This window comes from Liolophura sinensis, chromosome 7, assembly GCF_032854445.1.
Source record: "Liolophura sinensis isolate JHLJ2023 chromosome 7, CUHK_Ljap_v2, whole genome shotgun sequence".
NCBI lineage: Eukaryota > Metazoa > Mollusca > Polyplacophora > Chitonida > Chitonidae > Liolophura > Liolophura sinensis.
Genome location: NC_088301.1, coordinates 54,833,937 through 54,855,949, shown reverse-complemented (window position 1 = coordinate 54,855,949; position 22,013 = coordinate 54,833,937). Strand labels below are relative to the sequence as shown.

Below are 22,013 nucleotides of genomic sequence, written 5' to 3'. Positions count from 1 at the left end.
TGAATTTCTGTAAAGGTGCATTACCTCCTTCCTTCCGGCCTCCCTATAAGCTAGCATCTACATACACATATAAAACTTTGCACGTTACGTTAGACTCTACTGTGTATAATCAATGGCCGTTATAATTGACTGTAGGCCTACTTTCCGCGGAAGCAAGCCCTTCCAGAGAACTCCTGGAGAAATCACACAGAGAGATATTAACAGAAGTCCAGCTCAGACTTACGATTTGCGTTCAAAAGAACAACCATAAAACCTAGGTAAATACGCGTCATTTTATTTTATTAAACTAATTAATAACAAGTCCACAACTGGAAACACTTACATCAAACACATGGTGAAACCACAGAATTTAACCTCAAATACCGAGTAAAGTAAAGATTGATGCCATGTGTTTCCATGCACAAAGTAACAAAATGGAACAGTTTTATATAAAATACATATCTTACTTAATACATTCTTGTGCAGAAGAATTTATTCTTTTTGAAGAATGGGCAACATCTGTTTCGACTGCATAGGTATGAAAATGTTTTCTTTGAACACAATCACATTGTCTACAAATATTAACAAAATACACATCTCAACTGTAATAAATCTGATTTAACCCACGGAATAAGAAAACATCCATTTTGTCAGTAGGTTATTTTGGATTGTGGAACTTGAATATAACTCTGCAGCATAACAAAATCAGTCCAGTCCAGACGCTCAAAAAAGGAAAATTGAACTAAATATATCCTTCAGAACAATCACAACACAATTATATTCTGTTAAATTGTAATATTTAGCTTAAAATAGCCTACTACCCAGGGTGCTCACATTATTGTGGAGCTATTTAAAAGTAACAGTGACAGTCAGATAAGATAATTATTTGTCATGAAGCTATCTTGTTGGTTTTCTGTCTGGGTGTAAGAGCCTTTACAGCATATTTATATTCTATGCACTAACAGATGTCTGAAAAAGGCTTAAGGAGAATAAACATGCATGGAAAATGACTGTAAAAGTGTTGAAGATTTTCATTTATTTAGTTGTACTGTTATTTTTGTGTTTCAGGTTTGTGTGTTTACACGTTTCGCAATGGAGGGAAATATGATATATACATATCTATGTTGCCTGAGTTGAGGCCAAAATAAAAAGGCAGCATAAAAAAGGTCAGATTAAATAGAAATGTAAGTCAGCTTAGAACATTCAGGCATCACAATGTGAACAATATCCACACAACACATGTACTAAAATAGTACAGGTATTTTTCTCTACACATTATTTTTCCAAGCTTATATTCCATGTACTTCTTAAATATATACATCATAAATATATTTATCACTGCTATATTTGGAAGAAGAAGAAGAAATACTACTTCTCCTCATCCAGAATTTTTTTCAGCTTTTCTCCATAGTACCATCTTGCAAGGGTGTTAGGTGCAACGCCCAGGTGATATGCTGTGGCTATCAGTAGGTTCAGTAAGCTTGTCTGCAAAACAAAACACAAAAGAAATTATTAAAGATATACTGTAAATGATAAGAGCAATTATATAAACCAAGGACTCTGGAAGTATGGCTTTTTACATATCCCTTACTGGTTTGACACATCAGAATAATGGCTATGTCAAAATTCACCACAGAACAACAACAACCAGCATTTTGTTGAAAATGATGAAATGGCCCAAAACCTGAACTTAGTCTGTAACATGTACATACACCACTTTTTAATTCAAAATAACTAACTGTTCTGAGTAAATTCTGGAATACCATCAACTTCCAAAATAGAAGAAAAATTAACATAATTTTGTTGAAAATGGGTCGTGCAGCAAGAAACTCTGACGTGGATCATGCTCAATTGCTGCATAAACTTATGATCATATTCATTCGTAGAGGTCTAAAATCAAATTTAAATTCAGACCAGAGTTTACACAGTGCATGATAGCTCTGCAAAATTGTTCAAAGGACATCACACAAAAATATTTGGGGATAAAACATCTTACGACAGAAAATAATGTGTTTTAAGCAGTCATAATATTTACATAGGTACATCACATGTGTGTTAGCTGACAAACAGTTCAAAATGGGTAAATCACCTTAAATGCTCCATTTTCCACCCATCTACGAGCAGAGGTAATAACAGGGCTACCTGGTGCTATCACAACATGGCCACATTGCTTTAACTTTTCCACCTGTATAAAATAAAAATTATTACTTATATTAGTCCTAGTATGTCAATTTTTGGGAAATAACCAAGGTAACACACTGTGTGGATTTTATCTACTTCCTCTCACTATCACATGTATAACAAAGACACGTACATTACCTGGTAAAACAACAATATGAATGTGTTTACATCCTCGCTACGACTGCAATGTATATGACAGTATACAGGCATCAAGAATACACTGTAAGCATAATCTATTCCAAAAGCATGTGTCTCGGACCTGAAAAGGTGCATGCACTGAACGTAGGTCTAAGGCCATTCAGTCTGGGGAAACAACTCATCCATGTATGGATTTCCATTGAATTCAGCTGTAGTTTAGAGTACATAACAGTATGCAAGCCTTTTATGAACTCAAACATGCAAAAGTAGACAAAAGACATTTGCTCGTTACATGTAAGTATGTACAAGTATGGAATTTTGTTTTACTTGGCTCAATAGTTTTGGAGATCACTGTCAAATGGACCTGTGCAAGTTGTTATGTGTGAAGATTCATTGAAACGGGGCTCAGAATGTTTGAAGATACACATGTAATGCCAGCTTGTCAAGTATAAAATATGATCACAAGGAAGTAGGTCAGAGGTTAGTAAAACATTGTCCAAAAGGATTGCCCTTTGACAGGTTTCCAGATTCACAAACACAATTGGACATATATGAACATGAGCCTATATGTACATGAACCTGACCATGTCCTTTGGCCAAAGTTTACCAAAGGAGAGAAAAACTGTTTGATTTTGATAAATAGATGAACTGTGTCCTACGGAGAGTTTTCCAACTATCTTTTTCATACACAATATGTAATGGATTTCTGTTCAAAACTACGCAAAGGTCTCAAAAATAGAGCCACTTTCATACACTCTCATACATTGTATATCAAGAACCTACCAGTACCATGGACTCTCAATTATATTACTAACAAAAACTGAAGTAAAAAAAAGACCATTCTATGCTATTTACAATTCTTCAAAAGACTGTAGCAATAGCTTACCATTATATAATCTTCCATCAGGTACACTTTGTCAAAACCTCCCACTTTATCATAGGTCCATCTTGTCATGAATAGGCCTTGGTCACCATAGGGTAATTCTGACGAAGAAACATGTTATTTCCATGTACACACATGCATTTATTTGACTGGGGTTTAACATTATACTCAAAAATATTTCACGTGTATAACAGTACCAGCAGAAAGCTATTATCCTTTGGCAAGTACACATATGGTGGAAGGTAACTCAGTCAATTTACAATGATAACTGTTCTCACACACAAAAAAAACAATATATAGAAAAAAATGCTAGAGATTAACCATAAACAAACCAAGGACAAGATTAATGGCATGCTACAATGGACCACTCACATGACTAAAATGTATTCCGTTGATCTGGACAGACACCTTTGATTGTATCTGTCCAGAAGAAAAACAAAACACAAGATGCACATTTACAGATTAATATTAGTTTGATAACTTTTTTCCTTAATTTTTCACTTCTATAATGCTAGTAAGTTTTCTGAGGCAGAGAAAATAAAAAAAAATCCTTTCTAGATGTGCAGGTCGGTGTGTTCTATTATAAATACATACATGTACCTCAACAATAAATATTGTGACAAGACTCACCTAGTTTGCAAGATCTGAGTTGTGTCAGTTTTCGAATCATTTTCATTTTCCAACTGAACAGTAATGGAACACTTTTAGTCCTTGATAAAAAAAAAACATAAGCAAAACATAAAGAAAAGAAAATAGGTAGACAAACAGTCATTCTGAAGGTTTCTGGTGGTGGACTAAGCATCCTTCAGTCCCTTTGCACTTTTTTTTAAATGTTACTATATGTTAAATGTGATAACACAACATTTTGAGTATTTTTAGATCAGTGACATCTAATAAATTGCAATTAAAACACCAGTTTTTTTTACCTAGTTCTGCTTAACCTATGCTGCTAGGGAACCTGTCATTTACTACTGTAGCAATTTTTTTTATTTCATATATATATATATATATATATATTTATATATAATCTTCTTGATGATATAGATATCCCAGTTCCAAGTCACACCCTTTACCACAAGGGAAAACACAATATTGGTAGCGTGAAACACCCAGTGTCGAACTCTGAAACAATATCTGTATACTTCCACTAGTTAGCTCTGAACTTCGAATAACCAAGAAAAGTCTGATTTCAAGGTTCAACAAACAGCAGCAACAGTTTTATTAAAATAAAGTAAACGGAGTATGTTAATATATATATGTAAAGGTGCAGGTACTGTATGCAGGCAGACGACATCTGTACTTCAGTTGGTATGGGTAACTGTGTTATGGATATCTCAGGGAAGTGTTAATCCTAGTTCTGTTGTGATACCGGCATGTCCTACTGTTGTTATATAGACAATATGTCAGCCATATGTGGGGAAATTATCAGCAAAACTCCTTCAACATGTGAATGTATTATACGTGAAATATGATCATCTAATTTAATCATCAAGTATTAAAATTCTTATGTTGGACAGGACAGGGGTCCACAGAAACTGTTTCCTTCAAAAGTTATATCAAAAATAACTTGTGCTCATGAGTCCACAAAATATCCTGTCTCTATATGTTCAAAATCTTCCTAAATATTCCACAAAATTCTAATTTAATTTAAGGATATCTCTAACCCATAAAAATTCAGATTCTACAGGTAAAACCTATGTCATGGACAAGGCAGTAAATTAACCCCTAACCTGCCATGCAATTATATGAAATAATATACTGTCTCTAACAAAATCGCCTCACTACTATTTAAGCATTTACATGAACAGTTAGAATAAAACCTAAACTGACAAGAGGCCATATTTCACTGGTAATGTGTGACCATTAGCCAAATGTCACATTGTCGTTGTTGCTATTGTTTTACTCTCTATTCTGTCTTTCATTACAATTTGATAAGAAAATGAAAAATTCATAATGACAAGACATTTTTAACAATACAATAAGCACAGTAGAAACTAACACATTACAACATTGTACATGTTGGTATATAATCAAGTTTTGATATAACTGCTCCTCCTTTAGTCCGGTTACAACATTTATTAAGAATTATTTAGGTTTTTCCATGATATGGCAACTTTCAATGAAATAGTGTGTGAAGGAGACTGGAGCACCTGGAGTAAACCACCACCTTTAGCCAGGTACCAGATACACCTCCTAAATTAAAGTTGCATCAAAAACACTTAAGTCACTACAGGATACCCCATTAAGGTTCACCCAAATATATAGTTACACAGGTGCGTGAACACACAAGGTCAAAGCAAAATGAAAACAATATAACTGAAATAAATGGTAGGTTACTGGTCAATTTATTCAAATAGAAAACAGAAGAAGTTGTCACAATGACATTCAAAACATATTTTTTTCATATCCATGAAGGTCTTACTTGCCTTGCAGTGAGTTCACGCATGAAATTTCACTGAATTTGGAAAAGCAAATTTGACTTTCATGTAAAAGGGCATAGCTCTGTGAAACATTGCTGACACGTATGTTTGACAGGCTTTCTATTCAACGGGAGATAAAATCGACCAAATCTGATACTGATACGTGAAATGGTTCTTCAGACTTATCAATGACAAACAAAGAGACGTACATGACTATGACCATACATGTAAGTTGGTAGAACCAAGTGACAGATTTGGCTCCAGAAAAGTAACTCTCAGTAAAAATAGCTAGTGTGGCACTCAACAGCCACACATACAGATGGTGCTTAATTTAAGATAAGGGTTACAGAGTGTGAACATTGAGACAATACAGAAATTGTAACAGCTTTTCCACAAGTAAAACTGTATGTCTTTTTTTTTAAAAATATAATTGTATGAAAGTTAATGTCTGCATACTAGTTTTATTGTTCGCCTACTCACCAAAGTTCTGGGTACAAGATGTCAACATCAAATGCAAATGCTCCACCAACATTCCCTGGTACTTGTAAACATTCATTTAATGTCTCATCAAAATCCTCTGGTACAACACTATCAGCATGAAGGAACAGCAAATTATCCCCCTTGGCTGCACTTGCCCCACTCATCAATTGCGGCCCTCTGCCTGTATAATTTGTTTATTCAATCAGGATTAATGCCTTACCCAGAGATATTTCACTTACATGTATATGGCAGTGACCAAGCTTACGGGTGGAGGAGTATGCAGAGTAAGCGTTTTATCAATGTTTTAGTGTGTTTACATATACTATTGCATTTCAAATCTGTTCTTCCACAGCATCCTGAGGTCCAGTTTTATCCATATATATTTTACAATCTCTGACATTTCACGCAACGGCCGGGACTGCCAATGTGGCTTTAAGCCAAAATCATTCATTCAAAGTAGTGCCAATCAACCTGGCCTGAAAGAGCTGTGTAGAATCAAGACCTACAAGATACGAATAGTTCTCAATCACATCTTTTCCATTTTTTTTTTTTTTTTTTTTTTGGTTTTGTATTCCTTTGAATTTACACTGCTGTAATAACATCAGGGAAAGATAAGACAATAATACAGCAGTTGTGAATTTTCCATGAATTCTCTTACAAAGAAGAACAAAAGGATTTATCAGCTTTATGGAATACATATCCGAAAGTATATTTACACATGGTTCTGTTGACTCTACCACATTGTGTTATGGCTATGCTAAAAAAACGACCAATGATCTGTAACCTGTCATGTCATATATCAGGTTTCAAATCTTTCTGACAAACTGTTTTGAAGGACTAATCCAGCCACACATGTAAGTCCAAACAAGACAAAAAGGCCATACCAAGTTTCGATTAAATACAATGAATAATGAATTTAGGACAGATTTTTGATGGTCTGACAGATGAGGGGTAAATCTATAGTCCCCAGTGGAGCTGGTAAGGATCCAGAGAACAAGTATGGTGCTCCTCTTTTCCAAAACATTGAAAAATAGATTCTCTCTGAGAATGTAAAAGTACTGACTTCACATTTGCAAGACGGTAATTATTGCCTTGTTTAATACATAATTACAAATATACTTCACTTACCTGGTTGGCAGTCAACAACTCTAATAGGTACGCTATTGTGATGAGCAAACAGCCCGACAGCTGACTTTGTGCCATCAGTGCTTCCCCCATCACTCACTATTATCTCTAGCCTTTCTTTAAACTTTGCATGCTAAAACAGTTGTCAGAAATACTTATAAATCACACACTATATTAAAACATATTTTTTATACTTCCAAAAAAGAAAAAAAAACAAAACAGAAACAATACAGCTACATAAAATACTAGACGAGAATCTCTGATTCAAGATCTATTGTTGAGATTTAACTTATACTTCATTTATTTCTATTAAAAAAACATACCTGAACAATAGTCTCTAATGTTTCTTTGATGTTGTCAACTTCATTATACACAGGGATAATAATGCTTAAAGAAGGATGCAACAGCTGAGTTGTGGATAGCCCAATGGCTTTCTCAAACACAGGAAGATCATCATATGAGTCCTAGAAAAAACAAATGTTTCTCATGATAAATCTTTGAACATCAGATTTTAGGGCCGGCAGGAGGAACCCATTACACCTGATCTTGTACCTGATGAAGGGATAATTAATGACTTAACCTACAGAATCCAATGCTTAAAGGTTTACCTGTGCTGTTAATAGTTAGTTCAAGACTACTTTTATATACTACTTTTATGTGTCTATGGTAAAATAACAGATCTACATGAAATGTAAATTGGAATACAAGATGCGAAATTCACACCAACAACCAAAAGTAAATAAACACAATACTGAACCAGTCTGACTAAAAACAACATATGAATTTTCTGAAAAAAATTTTGGTGGAGTGGGGGGGGGGGATGATATTATAACATAAAGCCAAACGATATCCTGGTTATCATGAATGTAAGAATACTTTCTCTCTCTCTCTCTCTCCTTGCATAGCCCTCACCCTGATACGCATGTAAATAAGACATGGTAGTTAGACTTTTTGTGACCTTTACTAACAGATGAATGTAGACTATTGAAGCCATCTGATAAACAATACATGTACATGTAGCTCTCCTAATACCGTCTGCTAGATACCGATTAACTCCATGGTGTTGAACTCTTTATAATTCTAAAATATGAATAGGTGGTGGTGGTGGTGGGGAGGGTTAGAGAAAAGGGTTTGTCACTGAAGGTACTGTCTATGAGGCAGAGTTGTCCAGGGGAGGAGATGAAAGGGTCGAAAAGTTTCCGTACTCCAGTTGTCTTACCACATCAGAGAGAGTTCTCCTTAGGATGCCAATATTCACACCTAAGTGACGAGCCTTCTCTATCTGCTGCTCAAATACATGCTCTGATCCCCAATCTATGTTCTTGAAAATATCATCTGGAAAGACATTTATAGATGAGCAATACCATCAAGTTATCTTTTTAACCTACATGTATTTTCTAAATTTCATACAAATAGTGGCTCATGTACATCTATAAAATTGCTCTATGCCAAAAAAGAAAACATAAAAAAATGAATAAATAAATAAACAGCATAACAGGGCACATTCTTCTTGTAGTCCAATATAGGACAAAATCTGTTCTTATGCATACAAGTAGCAATCTCCATATGTGATTTCTTAATGATCATGATGAGATATTTGTATAGAATTTACCCAGCTGATCTTGCAAATGGTGTGAAATCCCACCAAGTAGTATCCTCCATCCTCAGCTTTTCCAAGTACCATGGACTTACCGCTTAACAACAAACTGAAGGCCTCCTCAATGATTTCAGAATCAAGTTCAGGTATGTCACTTCCTATCATTAAAAAGAAGGAAAGGCATGTAGACAGACAGGCATACAAAAAACAGAGGCTGATAGACAGGTACACAGGCAGACAGACTGGTAGATAGACTTAAGCCTCAAACAGGCAGAGGCAAACAGAAATAGGTTTACAAACAAAGACAGGCAGACAGACAGAGGTAGGCTTACAAACAGACAGAGGCAGATTGACAGGCACACAAGTAGATAGGCAGGCACACAGAGTTAGGCTTACAGACAAAGACATAAAGGCAGGCACATGGACAGACAGACAGGCAGATAGAGTTAGGCTTACAGACAGACAGAGGCAGATAGATAAGTACCGGTACACAGTAGACAGACAGGCAGAGAGAGTCAGGCTTACAGACGTGCAAAGACAGGCAGAGTTAGGTACTGCAGTTTGATAGAGAGAACAATGCTGTGGAGTAGGAGAGATTCTGTATCAAAAACATCGAGGCAGGTCCCCTCAATCACTTGATAGCAGCGCCACTGAATATGGTTGCAATTATTCCCCCTTAATAGTGTATGCCAGATTTCCCCTCTCGTTTGTAAAGATACAACCAAATCACAATGAAACCAACATAACCTATAGGTTCTACTAACTGATTCTACGACTACCAGAGTGGATTTGGGAGTAATTTCCAGTGCAGGTTGTACACTGCGCAGTTTCCATTACCCTGAAAATCTGAAATCTTCAAGCTATTTTGACCATTTCCCCTCTCGGTAAAAGAGCGTGTAATTGGTCCACTGTACACAGAGGGGTTTTTCATTCCATTTTTGACCATTTACTAACATGTGAGCCAACTGTTTTCAAAATCTTTATAGGACTAGAAAATTTACTTTCCCCTTTATGTGTGTGCCAGGGTTTCTTGATTCTAACCAATGTACCAGCTGTAAGGGAACGAGACACAATGATGTCTCTCAAATCCTTCCTTCGATCGGGCTTGTCACTGTTTTACTCGTTCATTAATCTCAGACTAATTGAGGACAGTTGTCCTTCACGATTTCATCCGGGTAACCTTCTCTGCTGAAAACAGAGAGTAGAAAGGAAATTGTTGTTTTGGCTGTAATATTGGACCTAAAGGCAACTTCTGGCCATTTACTTCTGTAGTCAATCAGAGATATAATTTATCTCTCGTTAGCTGGCGCATTAAGTTTTGGGCCTGCAAGATCTAGTCCAAGCTTTTGCCCGGTTTCTCCGCAATCATAACTTGCTGCATCGGTGCAACTCATGTAACCACCGATTTATCAGCCAACTGACATGTAACTTAGTTATGTATTGCCTCCTGGACGTTTTTGTCCATTGTGGTCCACCAGCATAAGTCGCGTAAGCATACTTTCGTTCGAAACAATGCCCTGATGGTTTTCATGAGCATATTCAATCAACTGAGGTGTCAGAGAGGATAGTGGCACAATCCTCTGCCGTCAGCCATCCCCAGATAATTACTGAAATCAGCAGTTTCAAGTAATTCAGCCTGGGTAACGGCATGAATTGAATCGTCAACTCCGATTGCACAGACTGCAATCTTCATTCAATGCTTGGCCTACTGTCTCGGTAAGCATGAAACAGCATCAGCCACCTTATTGGAGGTTCCAGGTTTGTATTCAACCATGCAATTGTAGTGGAGTAACCGTGCATTCCACCGTGCAATCTGCATAGGTTTATGACCTTAGCCATACAAGAGAAGCGTAACTAGTATAATGTGAAATGATGACCCCAGAGATATGTGTGCCATTCAGTAGTGCCCCCAAACCGGTAACCGCTGGCATCAATTGTAACCGTGATGTCGTGATTGGGGTTGTACAGTGTCAAACTGGGGCAGATACATCAAACTTTGGTCAGAATGGTTCAAACGAATGGTTCAAACGAATGGTTCAGAGTTTTGCACCTCACACATCTGACTTTTGTACTGATGTTTTGTACCCGCGAGAGGGAGAAATGAGTTGCTGTTTGTACTCAAGGACTGCAGCATCAACAATGCCGGAAACAAGGTCCTCGCAAAGGCAAATACCCTCTTTGTTCAGAATATAGCCAAGAACTTTTATCAATGAGACATCAAGCTCACATTTGTCATTCAGTGTCAAGTTTCTGTCTGTCCTGTAAGTGTTGAAGTACAACATGAAGCGTCGTGTCCAACACAAAACTTCTGCTCAGTGCCAAAAATTATGATGTTATCAACGAAACACTGTACACGGGGAATGTCAGAAAGAATGCTTGGCATCATTTTTTGAGAGCATGGTGGACGAGAGATCAAAACAGATGCATTTGTAACAAAATAACTCCTTATGTGTGATGAACATAACGGTACTTTGGGTATATGCACGGATTTTGAATCTAACTGCATAAAATATGTAGCACCATGCATGTCATTCAACATTTCGTCAATGTTGGACAGAGGAAAACGTTCCAGAACAATCATCTTGTTTAGAGCTCTAAAATCTGTGCATATACCCAAAGTACCGTTTTTCTTGTGCGTAATGACAATAAATTAAAATAAATATGGAAATTCATTAACAAATCTTAGGTTCCTCATTTATGCTAGGATTTTTGTTTCTTGCTGTCTGAACAGCCGGCCAGGAAATCTCAGGTATACAAACATCTGTGGAAAAACATGACAGTGAACTACCCTGTATTGTGATATCAAGGGTCCGGATTAAATCTTTCTGTAACAGACTCGTACCTTGCTCAACAACAATGAAATTGGCTGTGCTACATTTGTTTTTACACGTAACGTTAGCCTTGAAACAGCCAACAGTAAGTGTAGGGTGAAAAGCATAGCCAATAATTGAACTAGTATAAGGCTGTACAGCCTGTCTTAAGAAATGTTTATCAAATTGTTCAGTTGACAGGATGGAAGCATCTGAGCCTGTAGCTACAACATGAAGGCATCTCCCCTCAATCATGTGAGAGCAGCACCACTGAATATAGTTAGAATTATTCCCCTTAAATAGTGTATGCTACATTAGGCTTACATACAGACAAAAGGGGGCCTAGCGCAGCGTAATGACCCATAAGCCTCTCACCAATACGGTCGCTGTGAGTTCAAGTCCAGCTTATGCTGGCTTCCTCTCCGGCCGTAAGTGGGAAGGTCTGCCAGCAACCTGTGGGTGGTCATGGGTTTCCCCAGGGCTCTGCACGAGTTCCTCCCACCATAATGCTGGCCACCGTCGAATAAATGAAATATTCTTGAGTATGGTGTAAAACACCAATCAAATAAATAAATAAATAAATAAATAAATATATACAGACAAAGACAGGCACTAAGGCAGATAGACAGGCACAGAGTTAGGCTTATAGACAGATACAGGCAGATGGACAGGCAGACAGGTGGGCAGAAAGAGTTAAAAAACAGGCACATAAAATTAGACTTACAGACATACAGGCAGGCACATGGGCAGATAGACAGGCAGGAACACAGGCAGGCGTATAGAGTTATGCTTACCGACAAATAAAGACAGACAGACAGGCATATGGGCAGACACACAGGCAGAAAATAATGGCAAAAAGAGTTATGCTTACAGACAGACAAAGACACAAAGACAGGCACAAAGGCAAGCAGGCAGACAATCAGGTACACACAGGCTTATAAACAGATGCAGTTAGGCTGATAAATACAGATGCAGACAGGCAGCCAGACAGACACACAGATTTAGGCTTATAAACAGAAGTAAACAGGCAGACAGCAGACAGACAGATTACAAACAGACAGAGGAAGATGGAGAGGCACAGAGGCAGGCAAGCAGCTAGACAGCGAAAATGGCAGACACACTTACATATACACACGCTTCAGCACATAAAATTTCCTAGCAGACCAACATTTTTGTTCTCTATACTTTATGTTTCTGTTCATTTTTTTCTTGTTTCTATAATTTTGCAGAAAAGAAAATAATTACCTACAGCAACAGCCTGATGTACACCTTCTCTGAACATAGTAGAAAAGGCAGCAATCAGTTTATCTCCTAATCCCCCAGGAGCCTGTGGCCTCCAGGACAGCTGGGTACTTTGTCTTCTTTTCCCTAACCAATAATCCATCTTAGACTCTGAGACTCCTGAGTACATGAGTTCTATACGTACATCAGGGTTTTGAATTGCTTCACCAGAAATGTTGTCCAAAATTTTCTCAGTCTGAAAAAAAATATATTTACATTTTGTATATTTAGTCTTGTAAAGTATGCGTATATGATAGTTTTGTTCTTGAAACTGAAAATGTAGCCTTGATTTGTTTGCTTGAAAAAGCAAAGGAAAACTTTTATATGCTATAATCAAAAAGGGCCTTACTCAGTGACGATTCATTGGGCTTTAGATAAGATTTCTTTTTTTAATTTTGCTCTCAAAGTTCCCTTTTTTTTTTAAAAAAAATCCCCATGTCTTGCATTTGCAAGAGAAAATTCCCAACCAACTGATCTTATTCTTCTGAGACGGTTGTGTTATAGGCAAGCATTGTTTAACGATTTTTTTTTTTTTTTAGTGTTGGTGTTTATTGTCAAATGTCACTTTTTAAAAGGTCATTTATATAGCTCTCATGGCCCGGGTATGTAATTTGAAAGTAAGAACTAATCAAAAATACAAATGGGCAACTGCAATACTTGTTACTTGACAAGCAATACTTGACAATATACACAAATGTACCCCCACCCGTTCCCCATATATACCATTGGTTAATAAATTTAGCATATAGTAATGTTAGTTTTACACTATTATAAATTAGGACATCAACCAAGAGTGTTATTTTATAAACTATATCATGGTATAATTGAACACATGATGGAAAACTTTTACTTAATCATTAACATACAACGAGGAATATAGATTAAACATTAACATAAAACTAAATTCTACCCAAATATTTGCAAAAATTACATTTTCCTTTACTTTTTAAAAGGGTAGTGACTTCCGCTTGAAAAAAAAGCTGAAAAACAGATTGAGTATATGGGCTTCTGTGAAACATGGTTTGAATATATACAGTATTTAGTGTACAAGATGTAAAAGTTATTTTCTTGAAAGAAATCCCCTTTGAAATTGAGGCAGTCACTGTTGGGATATATCCTAAAACTGTGTTTCAGCTGAGCAAGTAACAATATTGTGCACAATACTATGTATCTGGTCACACACGGTACAGGTAGGGTATTCCAAAACTGTTAATGAAAACAAATAACTGTTACATGGATGAACACAGTTAAATCTGCATAGACTGACTTTTGTTATTTACACAACTTTAAAGTCAGAGTCCACAATAAATCATCAAGAACAAGAAAATTATCAGGTATATTCTTAACATCAACTTTGGCCCAATATTTTTTGACCAGGAGCTTGTAGAAACATTTTGTTTTTATTTATAGCCAGTATCATTTATTTTTTTTTTTGATGTCAAACAAGACTTCTGGCCTATCTGTATTTCCTGATAATATATCACTAAGAGAGTTTTTCAAGAGATTTCCACAATTTAGAATTTCCATAGTCCAAAGGAAGTTGAAATTCATTTGATACAACATTTAGCGATTTAACATCCTCTGCATTTTCCTACCTTTTAAAATCTGCTTAGTGTTCCTGGTAATTCAATCAGAAAAAGTAGTTGTTTGGTCACACAATTCTAACCAGAAGTCCTGAATATGACAATAAAATTTGAAATTTTATTAGCTAGTTTTTTGGGACTATAGTTACAGTTCAATATAAAACTTTATTGAAGCAAGTTTATTAAAGCAAAATGACGGAATGATTTTCTTCTGAAAAAAATCTGTGGAGCCAAAGGAGTTTCAGGCTTTGTTCATTAAAACAATATTCCCATATTCCATATATGTTTATATAGTTCATTGTTCACCTGTTTGCAATACTTCTTTTATAAACAAATCATGGGAGCCAGGTAAACTAATCTTGATATACACTCGGCCTTTGAAAAAGTATTTTCGCAGAAAAAGTTAAACCTCAACCATTCCATATTTGTAGCTGTGTCCTTAATTTCTTAATACTTGGATCTAAAGTTTCTTTCTGCATTCGATTGTAGTCTTGGGAAAACTTCATTCCAAGATAAACAATTTTCTTAACAATGCTTAAGCAATACTTATTTCTTGAAAAGTTTGGATTTATTATTTGTTCTCACAAGGCAAGTTTTTTGAGAGTTAACTTTGAGACCACTGCATTTTTCAGTACTCTTGTAGGAATCCATTGCTGATTCAACTGAACTAGCATTTCTTAATGTTAATGTTGAACAATGTGCTCATGTATCATTATTCCTTCTATATGTGCCATACTCTTTAATATGATATTGATAATCTCCACATGTTATGAATAAGTCAGTTAATAATGGACAACCTTGTTTTAGTCCCCTTGAATTGTTGAATCAATTCGTAGACCAACCTTTATTAACAACACAACTTGACGTTCCACTGTAAAAATGCCTTATCCATTTGCAAATGTTCTCGTTAAAATTGAATACCTTTAGGGCTCTCTCCAAAAGCTGAAATTCTACATTCAAAAGTCAATAAAAAGCAAAAATCCACTTCTTTTATAGCTATCTAATAATTCCAACAGGAATCACACATTTTCATCTATATACCTCCCTTTAATAAAGCCAGTTTGTGTTTCATGTAGTATGACCACTTTTGCAAGTATATTGCAAGTATCAGTAGCTTATCCTGTGTTTAGCAACTCATAGGGCACCAATTTTTCAGGTAACTTAGGCCTTTGACAGGGTTTCAAGTAGCCTTAATATACCTCCCATTTGATTTACTCTCAGATAAACATATCAAAAGAATAATGTACTGGTCTCAACTAAAACTGCTTTAGGTCAGTCCAAAGGCATTTGTAAAATTCATTTGTCAGTCCATCAGAACCAGGAAATTTGTTTGACTGGAGAGATTTGACTACATCAAATAATTCATCCTTTGTAAAGGGTGAATCCAGGGCATGGTTTTCAGCTTCCAAGGCCAAAGGGGCCTCTAAATTTCCTGTAAGAGAGTCAGAGTTATCATCAAAATTATAGTCTATCTCATGTTTTGAAGAATATAAATTAGAACAAAACTTGTGTAATTCTAACAGGATTTCACTGGGATTTTTTTCTTCAACACCAACATCATCAATAATCTTCAAAATCACTTTTTTGCTGGCACATGATTTTTCTAAATTAAAAAAGTATTTCGTGGATTTTTCTTCCCATCGTATTCTAGATCTAAGCAATGCACCTTGAGCTTTTTTTTTTGTATATATTTCCTCTAATTGCCTTCAACAGTCGTCAAATGTCTGAACATTTTTAACAGATCTATGAGATCCATTAAAATTGCTTATCAATAACTGTAAGCTGTTTTACTAAGTCATGTTCATTTTCTTCCTGTTAACTGACATTTCCTTAGAACACTTAATTGCAGCATTCATTATTTTATATTTGAGCCATTGCCATAAATGAGTAGGAACCCAGCTATTCTGAGTATCTTTTAATTCTGACAACATATCTTTCACTTGAGATGAAAGACATTGTCGTTCAAGAGTGTATTATAAAATTTCCAAACATTTGGTGATCTTAATGTATTTTTAAGGCAGAAAGAGCAGAATATCAACTGCCTATCACTTTTTATATTGCGTTTCATTCCAGTACATTTCACAGAAAGCCCCAATGATACAAGCCCAAAGTCAATCCTTGACTGGGTGTTATTATCTTTCCGCCGCGTAAATGACTGGGTTCTTTTCTCTCCAGACATCAATTACATTTAAATCACTTATAAGGTCATGGAAAATGAGCTAGCCCTAGTAGAGCTGTGAATATTAGACCAGCTTTTCCTATCAATGTATAGATTGATCACAGTATTAAAACTGCCTCCAAGAATTAAATTAGAGCAATCAAAATTATTTAATAAAATGATAGTTATTAGACGGAAAAGGTTTTCTCTCTCAGTTAATGAGTTTGGGGCATATACGTTTGCTAAGTTGTATATGCATGCACAGTGCTCAATTTCAAGAAAAACATATCGACCATCTATGTCTTCTCCTGCTTCATTATTTTTACAGATTTATGAAATAAGATTGATACTGCTCTGGACACATTGTTTCCATGAGAAAACTCTATCTGATTCCCCCATTCTTTCATCCAGATTTTTTCCGGATACTGAGCTATGCACTTCTTGAAGGAAATAAAAATCAGCTTTTTGGCTTTTCAACTATAGAAACATTTCTCTTCTCTTATTTTTGTCCCTTATACCTTAGTTCTCTTACAGTTAATGACATAACACATACCATTGTGACAATGAAATAGATCCCCTTTCCCCAAACAACATATTTGAATTTTCCCCCAAATTCAAATCTCCTAGAAAATGTAAAGGAGTACAAGATTGAGAAAAAAAAAGAGCTCACTTGTTAAAATGGGCCTAACTACTGCTACTGAGATTGCCTGAATGAAACAATTAGTTTTTCACTAATGCAGACATGGGATATTACATGATGTGCACTAATTTAGCACAGTAAATCAACACATGATACAAATCATGGCATCAATATTTAATCTAAGAGCAGATATTTCAACTGTATCAAACTGATTTTCCAATGGAAACGTCAAGAACCAAAAGAAGTAAAACTGAAATAAAAAGAAAAGGATGGAAATTAGCTTTAAGTTCAAGTTCATGTCAGGCGACAGTCAGATAGATCAGAAAAATCGCAAATGTTAAATGTAAATGTGTGCTAAAATAAAACATTCTATGTGTATGTATTGTTTGGACGTATGAGCTAGGTGCACTATCTGCTTTTCATGCATTGTCTTGAAAGATTTGTAATATTGGAGCATTTGCTGTAAGCGAGAATTTCTGAGTCAGATGGTCTTTCTGGCCAGGGTCACAAGGAAAATTCATTCGAAAAGTCTGCCTTCTATGAACAGATGCCCGTCTCTAAACACCACCTGCCTGTCTTCCTTGCAGACCTTTTGGACAACATCCTGTATCCGTTCTTTTTTCTCCTGATCTTCTTTGGGCAAATCTTCTTTAACTTACTGAATTTGGCGCCTTAAGGATTTTCTTCATAGCATGGAGAACATCAGATTTCTATGTTTGTTAGATGAACTTAGCCATTGTAGATCGCGTTTTACGTTTTTTCTTCTCTGACCAATCACAACTCAATCACAACATACTCCATGTGTATAACATTCACAATAAAGTCCTTTAAAATCTGCATAGTTTTCTCCTTCCACTTCCAGAAATCACAAAAGAGTAAATCAAAACTGCAAGTGTACCTTTCAAGTCGTAAAGCCTGCTTATCTGAACTTTTGGCTAATTCCCTGACTCATCTCAATTTTCATCTCTGTTTTCACCTGCTGAAGATTGTTGATGGCAGCTGTGTTTGCATCAATGTCAGTTTTAACCAGCAGCAGCTCACCTTTTAGACTTCCCCATTAACTCCTGAGTTCATTCTTGTTTTCTAAGAGAGCCTGATAAATTTTTTCGAGCATCACGCACATGATTTTGATCACTTGCACTTATTGTATGAGCTACCTCCCTTGATGTGAACGTAATGGCAACATTACATATTTAAGATTTGTGTAAATGCAGATCGTAGGTTGCTAATATAATACCACTACATAAACTGTAAAGTTACACACAGTGACAGACTGTGTGTGTGAAGATATCCTTTGTTCATTATTTTTAACTGTAAATGCATTCAGTGTGACAATTCAATCGTAAACATTCAATAAGATGAAGGAGACCAGTTGAGCTTTTGGTACACTATAAATCAAGGAATGTTAGCATACTGAAGTTTTCATATGTATGTAACTTGTGATCACGGGTAACCATTATGTTTATACATGTAGTCAATTGATGTTGTGACAGGTAGTGAGATCAACCAATTATGTGACACTGTTTTAAGGTAGTTTGGGATATAAGCTCAGACTTGTTTCTTGTATCTGTGAGTAAAGTACATTATTAGAGAATGTTTACTGTACATGTACCTTGGTAACTTGACTTGTGTTCTGGTGTCCTGCATAAATACATGATTTCATGTGTGCCTTGATAGTGATGATGACCTAATCTATGGAAATATATGTTGTGCAATATTTAAGAATATTAATAATCTTTGAAAATGTACCAGCTATCCATGCCTGGTCAGTCTGTAGGCTGATAAGAATGTGGTGCATATGTTCTCATTCAGTTGGTTACCTGTAGCAATGGTGTTAATACAATTAACATGTCAGTAAAACAGTAAGAAATATGCATCTGGGATAATAAGAGCATATATGGGTAAGTACTCTACATCATTTTAGTTCATTTGGACAAATATTTATTTATTTATTTCATTGGTGTTTTACGCCGTACTCAAGAATATTTCACTTTACAAAACGACAGTCAGCATTATGGTGAGAAGACATTTGGACAAGTATGAATGTCCTGAGTGTATGAAGTTTCAGATATGAACATGTGTTGCAGTTGGTCATTCATTTTTCAATGTAAGTGTTAACGTGATTGTTTGCTTTGGATTACTACATGTGGCTGTTCCCATAATCCCTGTAAGTAACAGGACTTGTGGCTGTGATCAACATTGTGCTCTCTGGTGTCATGCTATATGGTAAATAACTTTTAATCAAGAGTTAAAAGGCAATAACACATTTATGAATATGGTCTCATACATGTCCATTTAGTTAAGGTTCATGATAAGACATTCAACGATATCAGCTAAATGGCAGTATTGTTCACATTACTGAATGTGCAGTGCATTGTCATATTACATGATGTTCCAATGAGATATCACCTTTAAGGCAAACATCATTTTTTGACAGTTACATTAAAGCATGTTTAGTTAGCTAATTATGTATTACCAGAGTTCTTGTTCATATTATATTTCAAAGTTATAACAGTTAACAATTACATCCCCATGGTCATTCATACATGTAAGACTGATAGCGCAAGGTGGATATGAGCACACCATATGAAAGTCACAGGCTACGTAGTCACAAGGATCTACATAGGTAGTATGCAGCTTGTAACATACAATTACAGATTGTCACGGTTTACCACCCGTACAATAATATATCACATACATATCATTATCAGTTAGTAGTAATGGTGTGTACTTAACGAACCCCGTCAATTGCTCTGAAGTCTCTATGGACTGCTGATATTGTTATGAAATGTTATATTGGGTAAGCACGTAATGTAAGTAACATACAGATATCACATTTGTTTTGGTATTTTGGTTACCATGGTTACTCAACAATTGTTTTTGTTGCCTGTTGTATACAACACTGATAGGAAGCCCCTGTTGCACTCCCTGATGTTGTTCACTGTTTCTGGACGGCTCAGAATAAATGTTCCACTCTTTTGTCTCTCCATGTCTCACACATGTCTACTGTATCATACAAACTTACATATGTGCTGTCATCATCTAAATAATACTATGTATACATACACACCTGTGGGTAAAGAGCTGGGTTCAAACCCCAAAATCTTAATTATTATCCCTCAATGAATGACCATTAGGGAATATTTATTAATTTGATTGGTGCTTTATGCCGTACTCAAGAATATTTCACTTATCTGACGGCAACCAGATTTATGGTAGGAGGAAACTGGGCAGAGCCCAGGGGAAACCCATGACCATCCGCATGTTGCTGCCAGACATTCCATTTAGGCTGGAACGGAAGCATGAGCTGGACTTGAACTCATAGCGACCGCATTGGTGAAAGGCTCCTGGATCATTACGCTGCGCTAGTGCGCTAACCAACTGAGCCACAGAGGCCCCCAATTAAGGGAATAAGATGGTTCCATTTTACTATTTATTGTGACTAGGCAAGGTGTCATGTCTGGTGTTTTTCCATGTCATTCCAACAACAAATATCCTAGTAATGGGACTAACGTGATACCAGGAAACATTTATTGTGTTTATATATAACCAAAACAGTGCTCAATAAACTAAGCAATAAGTATGACTGAAACATCTGTCATATTTAAAAGTCACATCAGACTACTGTACCATGTAAAGCTGTACAACTGCAGCCCCTTTTTCCCCAAGTGTAGGAATTAGTCGTGTTTTCGTGGATCCTGGACTCGGATAACGTGACATGATCATCACACATCTTCTTTTCTTCTGTTGCCTCTGATATTTTTGGAAGTACCAGATTGATGTCCCAACTGACAAACAAGTCACACCTGTAACGTTCAAATAAACATTGAACAATGTCCTATTGCATTACAACTGTCATACAATTTCTGATTGTTTCTGTATGATACTTTGTACTTTACGTATTGAGTTGGCAAGCTCTAATTTCATAGCTTTCCTACAAAATCTAAGTTCCTAGTGTTACAATGGAGTGGTCTGAGTAAACCATGTAGTGGTGTCAGGCAAGCAGTTGATAAACACATACTTAATTCCAACTTGTGATGACCAGACTGCAACCTACAATTAATTGTGTGTACTATGCACAGGCTAAATGACAGTCAATAAGCCATCAGCCATCCCAAGAGCCCTGTATTAAATATATAGGCTTATGCATGGTGGTAGGCCTACAATCAAACAGTAATGATAGCCTATATCTGCAAAGCCAATAAAATAGTTTTTCATACATTTGGTATAGATATGAATATTCGGCCACAGTGAAATATTTCAAATTCAATCTTGGGAAAATATTTCAATCAAGAAATGCCGGGAAATTGAAGGTGGTGGCGATTAACATTTGATGAGGTTAATAATTACGCCACCTCTCATTCGGGCCACAGTTGAAACATTTACAATATCTCCTTCATAGTTGAAATATTTCACGTTTTTCTATCTTTTTTTTTTTTTTTTGGTTTGAAATTTTTTCACCCCACTTGAAAATTTCCTCCAACATTCAACCATACTAAAATATCAGAAGTCCAGCAGTAAAACCTGACCTAATGAACACAGAATCATGTACGTAACAGTAACAAGCATTATGACGCCCACTTGGCAGTCCGATATTTCTTGGTCGTCTCTACCTACATGTACGCAGACCATGTGACTTCATCTTTAAGGTCAAAGTGCATCCTCATGGAAGTGAGTCCCGTGCGACATTATAAATAATAAATATTTTACTATAACATGTAATGTTTTAGAAAATTCC

The 22,013-nt window shown here is 36.0% G+C and overlaps 1 protein-coding gene across 1 annotated transcript; it reads right to left on the bottom strand.

The window, feature by feature from the left end:
- Positions 1-269: 269 nt before the first annotated feature.
- Positions 270-21,892, bottom strand: LOC135470208 (uncharacterized). Its single transcript, XM_064749020.1, has 12 exons — positions 21,805-21,892; positions 20,906-21,081; positions 12,859-13,090; positions 8,899-8,961; positions 8,426-8,541; positions 7,530-7,670; positions 7,210-7,339; positions 6,082-6,262; positions 3,812-3,891; positions 3,185-3,282; positions 2,069-2,164; positions 270-1,464 (listed from the first exon to the last, which is right to left on the bottom strand). The coding sequence occupies exons 1-12, from the start codon at positions 21,842-21,844 to the stop codon at positions 1,348-1,350; spliced, it is 1,470 nt and encodes a 489-aa protein (XP_064605090.1). The 5' UTR covers positions 21,845-21,892; the 3' UTR covers positions 270-1,347.
- Between the last annotated feature and the right edge of the window lie 121 nt (positions 21,893-22,013).